This window comes from Castor canadensis, chromosome 11 (assembly GCF_047511655.1).
Source record: "Castor canadensis chromosome 11, mCasCan1.hap1v2, whole genome shotgun sequence".
Lineage (NCBI taxonomy): Eukaryota > Metazoa > Chordata > Mammalia > Rodentia > Castoridae > Castor > Castor canadensis.
Genome location: NC_133396.1, coordinates 20,506,696 through 20,518,843, shown reverse-complemented (window position 1 = coordinate 20,518,843; position 12,148 = coordinate 20,506,696). Strand labels below are relative to the sequence as shown.

The 12,148-nt window shown below is 52.6% G+C and overlaps 1 protein-coding gene across 7 annotated transcripts in view; it reads left to right on the top strand.

Annotated features, from left to right (window-relative positions):
* The window catches only part of Znf385c (zinc finger protein 385C), a 48,903-nt gene that overhangs the window by 24,378 nt on the left and 12,377 nt on the right, over nucleotides 1-12,148 (top strand). Inside the window, exons 1-2 of one of the 7 annotated variants that reach the window (XM_074045737.1) lie at nucleotides 7,982-8,135; nucleotides 11,434-11,965. The exons of 4 other annotated variants lie outside the window; for them this stretch is intronic. In XM_074045737.1, coding sequence (XP_073901838.1) covers nucleotides 11,834-11,965 — 132 coding nt within the window. In that variant the 5' untranslated portion in view covers nucleotides 7,982-8,135; nucleotides 11,434-11,833. Of the gene's footprint in view, nucleotides 1-7,981; nucleotides 8,136-11,433; nucleotides 11,966-12,148 lie in introns of those variants that run through there. 2 more of the 7 variants (XM_074045738.1, XM_074045743.1) reach the window with 2 other exon arrangements.

The window sequence follows — 12,148 nt, the reverse complement described above, 5'->3', positions numbered from 1 at the left end:
GTCTGACTTTTGGGATGAGCCACAGATGGAAATAGCAGATGATGACTGTAGGTGCCACATAGGATATACTCCCAGGGACACAAAGGCCTTGGAGGAAGGAAGTACTGAGACTGGGCACATGAGGGAGGAGAGAAGGGGCACTCCAGAGGTCACTGAATAGGCAAAGGATGGGGTGCTCTGGTTGTGGAGACCAATTCCTTCTGGACATCAAGAGAGGACTGAACAAGTGTATCTGAGGGATAGATGTTTCTGGAGCATGTGTGTGGGGTGAGGGTGGGGTTCAAAAGTCAATCCATTCATCAGAGATTTATTGACAACTTACCAGGTACAAGCTGCTATTTGGGTGCTCACACTTAAAGATATCATATCTGCCATCAGGAAAGAGCTGTCTAACTCCACAGACAGCTGATTTTGTTATAATACAGTAACAGGCCTCACAGAGTGGGTATAGGGTGCTTCAAGAAGTCAGAGGAAGTTGATGAGTGGTGCATACCTGTAGTCCCAGCTACTTGGGAGGTGGAGGTAGGAGGATCACTAGTTGGAGGCTAGACCAAGCTCTAGACCTGTCTCAAAAACAAAAAGTCTGGGGTTGTGGTGCAAGTGGTAGAGACTTGCCTAGCATGTCAGAGGCCCTGGGTTGTTCAATCCCCAGTACCACACACAAAAAAAAAAAAATCAGAGGAGGAAAAGGTGAACTGAAACAAGAAGTTGGGAAAAGCTTCAGAGGCATGACATTGATGTTGGATACTGGAGGGGAAAGGGCCTCCCAGGCAGAGCCACAACTAGTAACAACTGCACTGAGACCGAAAGGCCATGGCTTTATGGGACAGTGAACAATGTACAGGATGTGGGGCGAGCCTAGTGGGAGGTGAGCTGGTGCCCCTGTGAGGGTCTTCCTGCCTTTGGCCTTTGCTCCAAAATTAATGAGCCTCACTGAAGCATTTTGGGCAGGAGTAGTGTTCCTAGATGTCCCTGGCAAGGGACAAGGGTGATGCTTGTGGACCATGAGTCAGAAAGGGGGTGGAGTGGAGAAACAGGTTCTGGAGACTTTTGTGTAGCAGAATCATCAAGATTTGGTGATCCATGGGCTGTGGGGACCCAAGGGGAGGGAGGTGGCAGGATGACTTTGGCTAGGGCAGTACTGTGGAGGGCACTCAGCTCAGTTGTTAGAAAGGGGATGCCAAAAGGGAAGCAGAACCAGAGGACCAGCATTGGGTGGGTTGGTTAGGGGGAATCACTGTCTTAGGGGTCACCAGGTACTCCAGTAAGGACTGTTAAATCAGGTCTATTAAGTCATCGTCCATCCAGGTGTCTGTCTACCCATCACCTCTCCCTCCAGCCCTAGGCAAGACCTGTGAAGGATGCTGGGATACCCCCCTCCCAGGAGTGCTTGATGCTCACAGGCTGGGATAGGGCAGACATGGAGCCAAACCTTTCTACCACCTGTGCTGAGAGGCGTGGCCAGCATCATGGGAGCATTGAGGAGTGATAGTTGTACCTAGGACTGAGGAAAAGGGGCCTCAGATTTCTGGTAACCCTGGAGTTTTGGGGTTCCAAAGGGAAAATCAGCTTTCTCCATTGGCCTGGTTAGTTCTGGGCCTACACTGGACCATGAATCTCAACATCCACCTCCTGCCCATGATGTCTCCTGTATCCTTGGTTCTCTAAGACCATGGGTGGCAGAGGCAGCCCCAGCAGAAAGATGCTAGTAACTGCCCCAAGGTGGTGGGAGTTCAATGAGGGAAGCAAGTAGAACTGGTAGCCCTCCTGAACACTGGTGCCAAACTGGTCCACAATGGGGACTGGGCTGGTGTGCCCCTCTTGATAAAAAGTGGAGAGTCCTTAGGGTAAGGTACACTGGAGGTCCCTAGGAAAATAGGAAGAGCCACACCTAGTACATGGAGCCTTCAATTAAGTGTTAAGAGCCCTTAACATGTTGCTTCAATCCTAGACACTCATGGCATTAGACTCCACACTACACTGAGACATGAGGTCTCAGTCCTGTGGCAGTCAGGGGGGGCACTTGTTCCCTGGGAGCTGTCACTTTGATTAGGGGCCTGTGGGGCTGGAAGTGTCTATGGTGACAGGCAGTCACAGGCAGTGAGGCAGGGACCCTCTCCTGCTCATGTCCCTGAGGCTGTCTATGGGAGGGAGACATGGAGGTAGGAGGGGCTCTTCCCTTTCTGAGCTCCTGCCATCCTGGGTCAGAGACCTTCTTCCTCAGTCACACCAGCTCCTGGGATTCTCACTTTCAGCCATGAGTAAGCCTGTGATACTCTGGAGGGGTGCAGAGTAGCGAAATAGCAGGTACCCCACACTTCTCACCCCCCTGCTTGTCCTCCCAGGAGAACCTTTCATTCTTCAAAAATGTGTCTTGAGCCATCTTTCACCCTGCTTCCAAGTGGGTCTAGTCACCAGGAACCTCCCCCACTAAGGCTAAACCCATGACTATTGACCATTACACACTCACACCCCATAAAAACAGTAAGGGGTTCTTCAACATGTGCAAAGAGATAAAGGTGCTGGCTCAAGCTTCCTGGCTCTGACCTCTGATGGGCCAGCTCAGGGTATAGGACACACCTGGACCAGGAGCTGTGACCTACCCACAGCTCCATACTGGATCAGCTGAACTATTCACAAAGCACTTTCACACCTCCCACCCAGCCCTCTGTCCTAGCAGGTGATGACATCCAGTTCTCACTTTGTAATACTGGAGCTCAGAAAGAATATGTAACATACCCAACACTAAACAGCAAGGTTGGAATCCTAGGTGTCTAACTCTGAATCCTGTCTCATTTCCCCACCCCTCACACAAACCCACCCCGCCCCCGGCAGGCCTAGGAGAGCAGCATGTACAGAGTTGTGTGAATGGCAGTGATGGCCTCCCAAGAAGGCAGGCCTGTGCCCAGCAAGAGAAGTCTACATGTGCTGTGGACTCCTGGCCACTCCTCTGTCCTGGAGCTGCTGGCCATCTCCCAGAAGGTGGAGGGAGCTTCCTTACGTTCACCAGTCCCAATCTGGACTTATTATTTATTTATTGCGGTACTGTCTCCATCATCCATTGCAACATGACTCCAGAGGGGAGAGACAGGGACTTCAGAAGTGAGGAAAACTCTGGATGACTGAAGTGGCCAGAAGAACCTTGGGTGGGGAGTGCAAGGCAGACACTAGGAAGGACAGGAAAGCAGAGATGGACCAAACTATTTTGGACTTCAGGACAAAGACGGATGTAGCTGTAGAGGTCAGGGTGGCAGATCGAGCTCTCTACCTCCACCCAGTGCCCTAGACCTCCCCTAGCTACTGCTAGAATCAGTCCTCCATCTCCTCTCCAAGCTTAGACCTTGGAAGCCTCCAGCTGCACCATGGGCCCTGGAGATCAAAGACCTTGAGCTCAGGTCACACCTGAGTCACTGACTTGATGAGCTCTTCCCTACCACTCCCCACAGATGGATTAATTTTGGTCCCATCAGGAGGCCCCGGAAGCCCTCTAGCCTGCCCCCATCCTTTGGCATCTCCCTGGGTTTCTGCTTCTTGCTCAGTGACAACCCCCCCACCCCATCCCAAGACCTTCAGGTACATGTTTTAAAGAGACTGTGCTCCCCTTCCAGGCCCCTGATAGTCTAGCCAGTGCCTCCTGCCGCATCTTCTTTTGCTGGCAGATGACAGAAGTGTCCCACACTTCCCCTGAACCTCAAGGCATCCCCTCCCCCAGGTGTGACCCTGACCATCAGCACCCTGGCCCCAGACCACCAGGAGAGGCAAGACTGTCTGGGTTAAGAATTAAGGGGCTTAGCTCAGATCCCTACCCTCTAAGAAGACAAAGATTCTGTCTGTGTCTTTGGGTGGGTTAATTAGCTCTGGGCTTGAGTTTCTTTCCTCTCCCCACACAAACAACTCCTTCCCCCCAGAGCCCCTTCCTAACAAACCTGTTTTCAGGACCTGCTGCTGCCAGCCCCTCCCCAGACCTGCTTTGTGGTTAGGGTATTGGCTGCCCCAAGATTACAGGTTATTGTCTGGTGGAGACAGGATGCTGAGGGGGGTGGGGACCAGCACAGACTGGGGTTGGAATGCAAGACTGGATTCAGCTGTGGGTTGGCTCCCCCAACCCCCAGCCACCAGGTGCTCAGGTGAGTGGACAGCCAGCTTTCAGCAAGGGAGAGAGGAGGGAAGGAGCAACCCGGGAAAGAAGGGACAGCAGAGGGTATCAGAAGGTTCTAGCTAATCTAGTGAACAGCACCCCCCTTCCTGGCACTACCCAAGCAACAGGTCCAAAGGGCCAGCCTGGGCTCCCTTTCCCCAGCTCCATAGCCAAACCTCTGTGATGCTCTGTAACACTTCTTTCTTTGGCTTCAGTTTCCCTTTCAACAAAAGCAAATAAATATTAGGGGATGGCCAAGAGAGATAAAGGAAGGCTGGGCAGGACAATCGGGCTTCTGAAGCTGCAAACCCTCAGGCAGGAGAGCATTTCAAACCTTCCAGCAGGCAGAGAAGAGACCAAGTTCCCTGGAGGTTCTGTGGACAAGGTCAACCCTTAGCAGAAAAGGCACTAGGAAGAAACCCCCAGGAGTCATGGGTGGGTGTGTGTGTGTGACCTCTTGACACTCTGTGTGCGTGTGTGTGTGTGTGTGTGTGTGTGAGACACCTCTTGACACTCTTCCCCCATTGCTATTTTCCATTTGCCTCACACACTTCCAGTCTTGGGGAAGGACATGCCCAGATCGGTTCACCTGTGGTTGGGATGGGGGGAACCAGGGAATGAGCAGCTCCTTCCTGGCAAGGGGGGTACTGGGCCCAGCAGTGACGCAGCTTTCCAACCAGGACCAGGAGTCCCTCCCTCATGCCCTCCCCTCCTGTCCCTCACATCCCCCTTCCCACTGTCACTCTGGCTGGGTTTCATTTGCTCCTGTTCTGTACTCAGCTCCTTGGTGCCTCCAAAGGCTGAGAATGCTCTTGGGTGAGTGCTGAGGTCCCCGGAGCTGGGGAGTGGGGAAAGGGCTTAGAGGCTTTGAAGTCAGGATGGTCCTCCTCCCTCTCATCTCTAACCTCTTCCTGCTGCTGTGACCCCAGAGGTTTTCTGCTGGGAGTGCCACCTTAGCTGTTGTTTCTCTTGTATCTTTGCCCAGGTCTGAGGCTGGGCTGAGAGCCCACCCCACTTTGAGAACAAAGGTGGAGGAGGGGGCAGAGACCACTGGCTAGCTGGAGGTGTAACTTGCAGGACTTGGGGGCAATGTACATCTGGGCAAATGCGAATCGAGTCCATTTGGGAGCCTTGATCAGAGGTTTCTTGCATGAAATAACACTTTCAGCACTTCTAAGGGGCCAGGGATGGGGGAGATTGGAGGAAGCTGAAGAGAGAACTGTTACTAGGTCAAAGAGACTTGAATGGGGCAGGCTCTCCCTAGAAAACTGGAGTCAACACCATGCTTTCCCTGCCCCTTCCTACCCCTGATTTATCAGAGGTCTCCCCACTTGCCTCTCCACATAGGTACTTACCTGGCCATTTTTGAGGGAGACAAGGACCCGGAGGCAGTGGGCTGGGGACAGAGTTTCTCTCATCATTGGGCTTTGGAGTCTTCCTCCAGCTTGGGGACAGTCTGGGTGTCAGACTACCCAGGAGTGAGTGGGGGGGTCTGGAGAATGTAGAGAGAAAACTCTGGTCATTGGAAGAAATGGGTAAGGACTGGGTCACTTGGATCATCCTCCCTCTCCCCCACCGCTCCCCCCACCACATCCTCTGCCTTTGGCTCTCTAGGTCCCTCTGGACTCCCATTTTTCTTTAGAGAGTTTTGGTATTATCTGTGATAGAAATGACAGTGTTATTATTTGATATGTACACATGTGTGCACCTCTGGGAAGACCCGATTGTCTGACCTGTGACTTGGGGGTGGGGGTGAGAGAACTGGGACAGAGACTCTGGGTTTGGCTGTATGATCTTATTAGTCAGATGCATCTGAGTTTGTAATGGAGTGCGTGCATCTGCACCCATCTGTCTCTGGGTAATATATCTGTCTGTGGATCTACGTGTATGCACCTTTCTTTGTGAAGGTGTGTGCCACGCATGCCTACTGCTTTATATTGTCCATAGAGACATCTATAGGGGTCTACGTGTCCATATGTGTCTGTCCCTCTGGGTATGTGTGTATACAAAGTATGTCTTTGTTGATCATACCCATCTGTGTATACGTGCATGCTCACACATGGCCCTGTGGGTCTGTGTTTCTTTGCATGTGTACTTCCATGTGTGGACCAAGAGGACTTGGTCTCACTGTGGGAAGGTAATATGTACACACGTGCCATGGGTCTGTACCTATCACTAGCTCTGTGGGTGCCTGGGGTCTCAGGGTGTGTGATCCCTGTATTCTTGAATTCCTTTCTCTCTCTTTCATACGCACACACGCATGAATGGGTGTGTCTTAGGATGTGTTTTCCCTAGATCCTCTCTGTCTGGTGGCAGCCAGGGTGATGTTATTTCATGAAACACCTTCTCTGTGCCCTTGCCTCAGCCTCAGTTGGAGCTCTAGAAGCAGTCTTATTTCTTCCAAGCACTCAGTCTGGTTTGTTCCCTGTGTGACCAAAGCCAACAACCCACACTCTTGAGACAGCCTCCAATACGCTGTGTTTTAGACTTATTGTTGACTCCCAGCTGCAGCTGGGAGGAACTGCTCCAAGACTCCAAGACACTTAACCAGGGTGGCTGTTCTGCTGCAAAATACCATCAAAGAAACCTACCTCTCTACCCTGATGCAGAATCCAGACCTGTCAGCTATGTGGTGCCATCTTGGGGCAGGTGTAGTGGCTATGGCTGCTCCCTTCATTTGAGTAGCCAGGAGCCAGACAGCCACACGTGTGTGTGCATGCGCAATGGCTCATACTCCATCCCAGGGTTTATGCTGAATGTCAGAGGTAGACAGTGGGTGGCACAGAAGAGCACTGAGTGAAGGATGCTGGGGGCAATTCCCAGCAATCACTGGAGGAGCCTGAGCCTCAAATCAACCCTAGGCCTTGTGTGGGAGAGCAGTGTACCCTACTGTGAGAAGGCTGGAAGGCATTTCCAGGTGGCTCTGTGCACACTGAAAGGAGAGACTGGATCACCAAGTGCCCTGGCAGCCCCTTGATCCACAGCAGCAGGCCTACCCCCTCTTCAAATAGCCTCCACACCCATTCCTGTCCTGCCCTTCCTCCTCTCCTGGTTGTAATTCCCACTTCACAGCCAAGGAGATGAAGGCTCCTAGCTTAGCCTCTGGGGCAGTTAAATATAACTGCATCTCCGTCCCAGGCTTCTGGCTCCAGGCCACCAGTTCTGGAAGGGTTGGGGTGCCACAGCCCACATTCCTCCTGCAGGGAATCCACCTTTGGGGGAACCCAGTGTGAGGAACCTGTGCTGAGAACTCTAGGAAGAGATCGCTCTACTTCCCTTCCTCTTTTCCCTACTTCAATCATCGCTACAAGGAATCCTCAGAAACACAAACACTGAGTTCCCTACTGATACCTCCAAGGTTCGCCAGAGGCAGCAAAGTCAAAATCCTCAGCATTCACTGCAGACCAAGCTTTCCAGCATCAGACACTGCTCCACCCCACTCCCATACCTCAGCTCTACCAGGACCTTTCCGAACCTGGTGGATTGATGAATCTTTGCTCTGCTACGTCCCTGCCTGGAATGCACTTCCCCTGTAAAATGCCACTTCTCCTCTGTCAAACCTAGTCAGCCTCTCCCCGCCGACCCACAGCTACTCCCACCCCACAGCTCTAGGTCCAAAACTCTCAGTGCACTGGGCAGCCCACAACCCGCAGCCCGCATGGGCTCTACTTGTTTTTGTCCCACGCCTCAGACTTCTTCTAGGAACCCACGGGTAAATGTGGTGATTCAGTGGCCCCCTGTCCCTCCGGCTTCCTGAGGTCTGACCTCAGGGGCTCCTGCGGCAGCGTGCGCGGTGGGCAGGGCCGAGCGCGGACTCGGGCTGCGGCAAGTGGGCGCAGCTAGGTGAGCCTTTATGCACTGCTGCCTGGCCTGAGACCCGCAGTCTGCAGGCGCTTCTTCACCTCAAGTACCGCTAGTGGCTGCTGTCGCTCAGTGAAACCCAAAAGAGACCGCGGCCAGAGCGTCCACGGCCCAAGATGGTGGCTCCCGTGTCTCCGTGAGTGTGTGAGGGCTGCAAGATGATGCTGGGCCAGGCACCCCTCCCAGAGCTTCCGGGCAGGGGCGGACCACACCGGGAATGGGTACCCTGGCGGGCAGGAGGAGGCCCTGTGCCTCTGGGGAGCCCACCTGAGGACTCAGAGGAAAACCTACATCCTCCCAGTCCCAACCTCTTGGGGAGGATGGGTGAAGGGTGCAGGGGGTCCCATTTCACCGGGCCCTTACTTTGCTGGCAGCATGGACTTAGCGGAGTCCCAAAGAAGGGGCCGATAGGAGCCTGGGGACCTGATCCTGGAGGATACACCAACACTGGGTTTGAGGCTTATATGCAGGGTCGGGGAGAGGAGAGGAAAGAGGCCAACACACTGGTGCCCTAGGGGTCCCCAAGTTGTACTGGCTCCCATCTAGCCTGAATCTGGAGATTTCAGGACCTGGGGTTGTCAGGAAGTGTGCCCTCTGGTCAGCCACGGTCACTACTGCATCCACCCAGTCTGGTTCCTACAGGCTGAGGTGGGGTAGTATCAGTGGATTGTGACCAGTGTTTTTACAGCAGCTGTGCCCAATAGAACTTTCTGGGTCTTGTAAATGTTCTTCACCTGTCCAGCCACTAGTCACATGTGGCTACTGAGTACTTGCATTGTGGCTAGTGTCAGGTGAATTTTTTTTTTTTTAATTTTAACTCTATTTACAGCCATATATGACTAGTGGCCACTGTATTGGACTGCTGGGAATCTCAACCTTCCCAGATTCCATCTACCTGCTCTTTGGTTCTTTCATCAGAACATCCCAGGTCATACTCATTTTACCCTTCTGCAGAATGGGGTGGGACACCTAGCCAGCTTCTAGGAACATGGAAAGGATCTGACAAACTTCCAGAAGGAATCACCTTGGTCTTGTACCCCTCCTTCATTCAAAGATCTTTTGGGCAGTAGGCTGAACAAGGTCTTAGAATTACAGACTTTGAGAAGGAAAGGATGGCAAAGGTGTTATTTTAACATGAACAAGGTCTTAGAATTACAGACTTTGAGAAGGAAAGGATGGCAAAGGTGTTATTTTAACCCAAGGGCCCACTCTTTGCCTGGGAGCTTGTCCTTTCTTATTCATTCACTTTCTAAATTTTGTGGTGGACCTGCAGTGTGTCAAGCACTGTTGCCCTCTCTGGGGTGCAGACATGAAGAAGTTAGTTAACTTTCCTGTCCTTGGGAAATGTGCATGAGAGAATGGAAACAGAAGTATGGGCTATGAAGCAAGAGACTAGCAGAAATAAGTAGAGATTTGTAAACTGTGGGTTGTGCGATGGAGGGAATCAACCTGAGAGTGATGGAAAGGAATGGGACTTCCTGGGCAAGGGCATTTAAGTGCAGGTATATAGATATTTCTGTGAGACTAGAGGACAGATGCTAGCCCAGCTGGTGGAATCAGGGTGGCAGAGGGGATGCTTAAGCCGCTCTCAAGAAGTGGGTGAATGGGGCTGGTGGAGTAGTTCAAACAGAATGCCTGCCTAGCAAGCATGAGGCCCTGAGATCAAACCCTGGTACCACCCCCCCCCCAAAAAAAAGTGGATGAAAGGCAGAACATCAGTGCTTACGCCTGTAATCCTAGTGACTTGGGAGACTGAGATCAAAAGCATTGTGGTTTGAGGCCAGCCTAGGTAAATAGTCCATGAGACCAAAATAGACTGAAAGTTTGGCTCAAGTGGTAGAGCATCTTCTTTGCAAACTTGAAGCCCTGATTTCAAACCTCAATCCCAACCCCCCCTCCCCCAGAAAAAGTGAGAACTGGCCAGGGAAAGAGAACAGACAGGGGATTCCAGGTGTGGAGGAGGATGAAGGCAGGGACAAAAGTTATAGACCAGTGCATGTGGCTGGGCAGATGGAAGTATAGGGAGGTGCTAAAGGTACTCAGAGTCTGAGGAGGTCTTGATGGCTTCTGGAGAGGTACACAGACTTAAGTTATGGGGTGCAACTGCAGAGGTGGAAGAAAGGGGGTGACTCAGTTGGATTTGTGTGTAACCTTGTTCTCTCTGGCTGCTGGGTGAGGGATGAGTGGGACTGTTGGTGGAAGACAGTGCAGATGCAGAGGCTGCTATACTGACCCGTGCAAGATGGTGAAGATCTGAAGCTAGGCAGCTGGGGGTCAGAGGAGGTGCAGTCAGGAGTCTCAGCATGGCCTTTGGGTCAGGAAGACGTAGGTTCAAATTCTGTTTCAGCTGCTTACTGCTTGTGAAACCTTGGCCAAGTTACTTAGTCAAGGAGCCTTGGTTTCCACACTGTAAAGTACTTAGCACAGGGCCCAGTTCAGTTCATACTCACTGAATAAATAGTAGTTACTGCTGCTGGTAAAGGGACAGATTTGAGATGGTTAAGAGGTAGACAGCATGTTTGGCTGATGACTAGACATGGCCTTGAGATCCCAAACTGCTCATCCTGGTCCCTAGGTTGCAGCCAGATAGTTGCCTTTAATCTGAGGTTCAGACTGCTGAGCAGTCCTAGGCAACCCTTCCCAGGACCACATGCCAGTGTGTAGGTGTGTGTGAAGGCGCACCTGTTCTGTGGGCAGGGTTGGCAGCGCCAGAGAAAACCCATCCTGTTCCACCATCCAGTGGCTTGGTAAGCTCATCTTTGTGCTGACTTCCTTCTGATGTCCTAGGTGACTGTGGGCTGCAGGGACCTGCCATCCTTTGGGCTGGGAGTCAGGAGGAAGGTCTGTGCTATAGTCCTGGCTAAGTCAGGTGGGCTTCAAGTTTTAGGAGCCCTGAAAATCACTATCTGTCTCTGAACTCAATTGCTCCTAAAAATTTCTGATAACAAGTGGTACACAGATGGTGCAGTCTTTCTAGCTCTGAGTTCTGAGATGTTACAGCAATCAAAGCCAATCAATGCCTTATCCTGGATGGAAGGAGCCCCTGAAGGGGACTGGGGGCCCTGCATCTCCTCCACTTTGGCCCTTTACATGACCCTACACACTCCCAATAGCCCCTGCTCCATACAGTCCAGCCCACCCCCATCAGCCAGGGAGAACTCTGTAGGCAACATATATCAAGCCCTGCCCCCATCCACTGCCCCCATGATGGACCCCTAACACCTCTCCCTTGTCTCTTTCATCTCCAGTCTCCTACCGGCAGAGCAGAAATAAACTTTCCAGGCTAAGTTGGATGGTCCCCCTTAGCCTGGTGGGCTGCCCCCCTTCCTGCTCCTCTCATCAAGGGAGGTACCTCTGTGTGGGGGGCAGGCAGGGGGGCAAGAGCATTTGGGTCAGGGGGTCCCCTGCTCTTAGAGTAGGCATGGTCCCCCCAGGGAAGAAACCAGCTGGAGAGGCCTCCAACTCCAACAAGAAATGCAAGCGTTACTTCAATGAACACTGGAAGGAGGAGTTTCCCTGGCTGGACTTTGACTATGAGCGGAAGCTGATGTTTTGCCTTGAGTGCCGCCAGGCCTTGGTCCGGAACAAGCATGGCAAAGCTGAGAATGCCTTCACTGTGGGCACTGACAACTTCCAGCGCCATGCTCTCCTGCGCCACGTCACCTCTGGAGCCCACCGCCAGGCTCTGGCTGTCAACCAAGGCCAGCCCACTTTTGAGGGCCTGGCTGAGGGAAGAGGGGCCTACTCTAGCTTATCCACTACCCCCACCTCCAGGGATGTCAAAGTGGAGGTGGACCCTGCCAAAGTGGCTGTGCTGACAACAGTGTGTACTTCATGGCTAAAGAGGACGTGCCCGATGACCGCTGTTCTGCACTGCTTGAGCTACAGAGATTCAACCTGTGTCAGGCGCTGCTGAGCGCAGAGCATGGCGACTACTACAGCCCCAAGAGGGTGAGGGACATGCAGGTGGGTGGCAATTAGAGGTGTGGGGAGGTGCTGGGGGAGGGAAGCATTGAGCCACCTGGGAATAGCCCCAGGATATCAGGCACCTGGGCAGCAGCCAGAGTCAACCTCCACCTTCAGAGCCTTCACTTAGGGCCTACTTCATGCCTGGCACTGGGCCAGCTACAAGGAGTACAACAGTGAAGA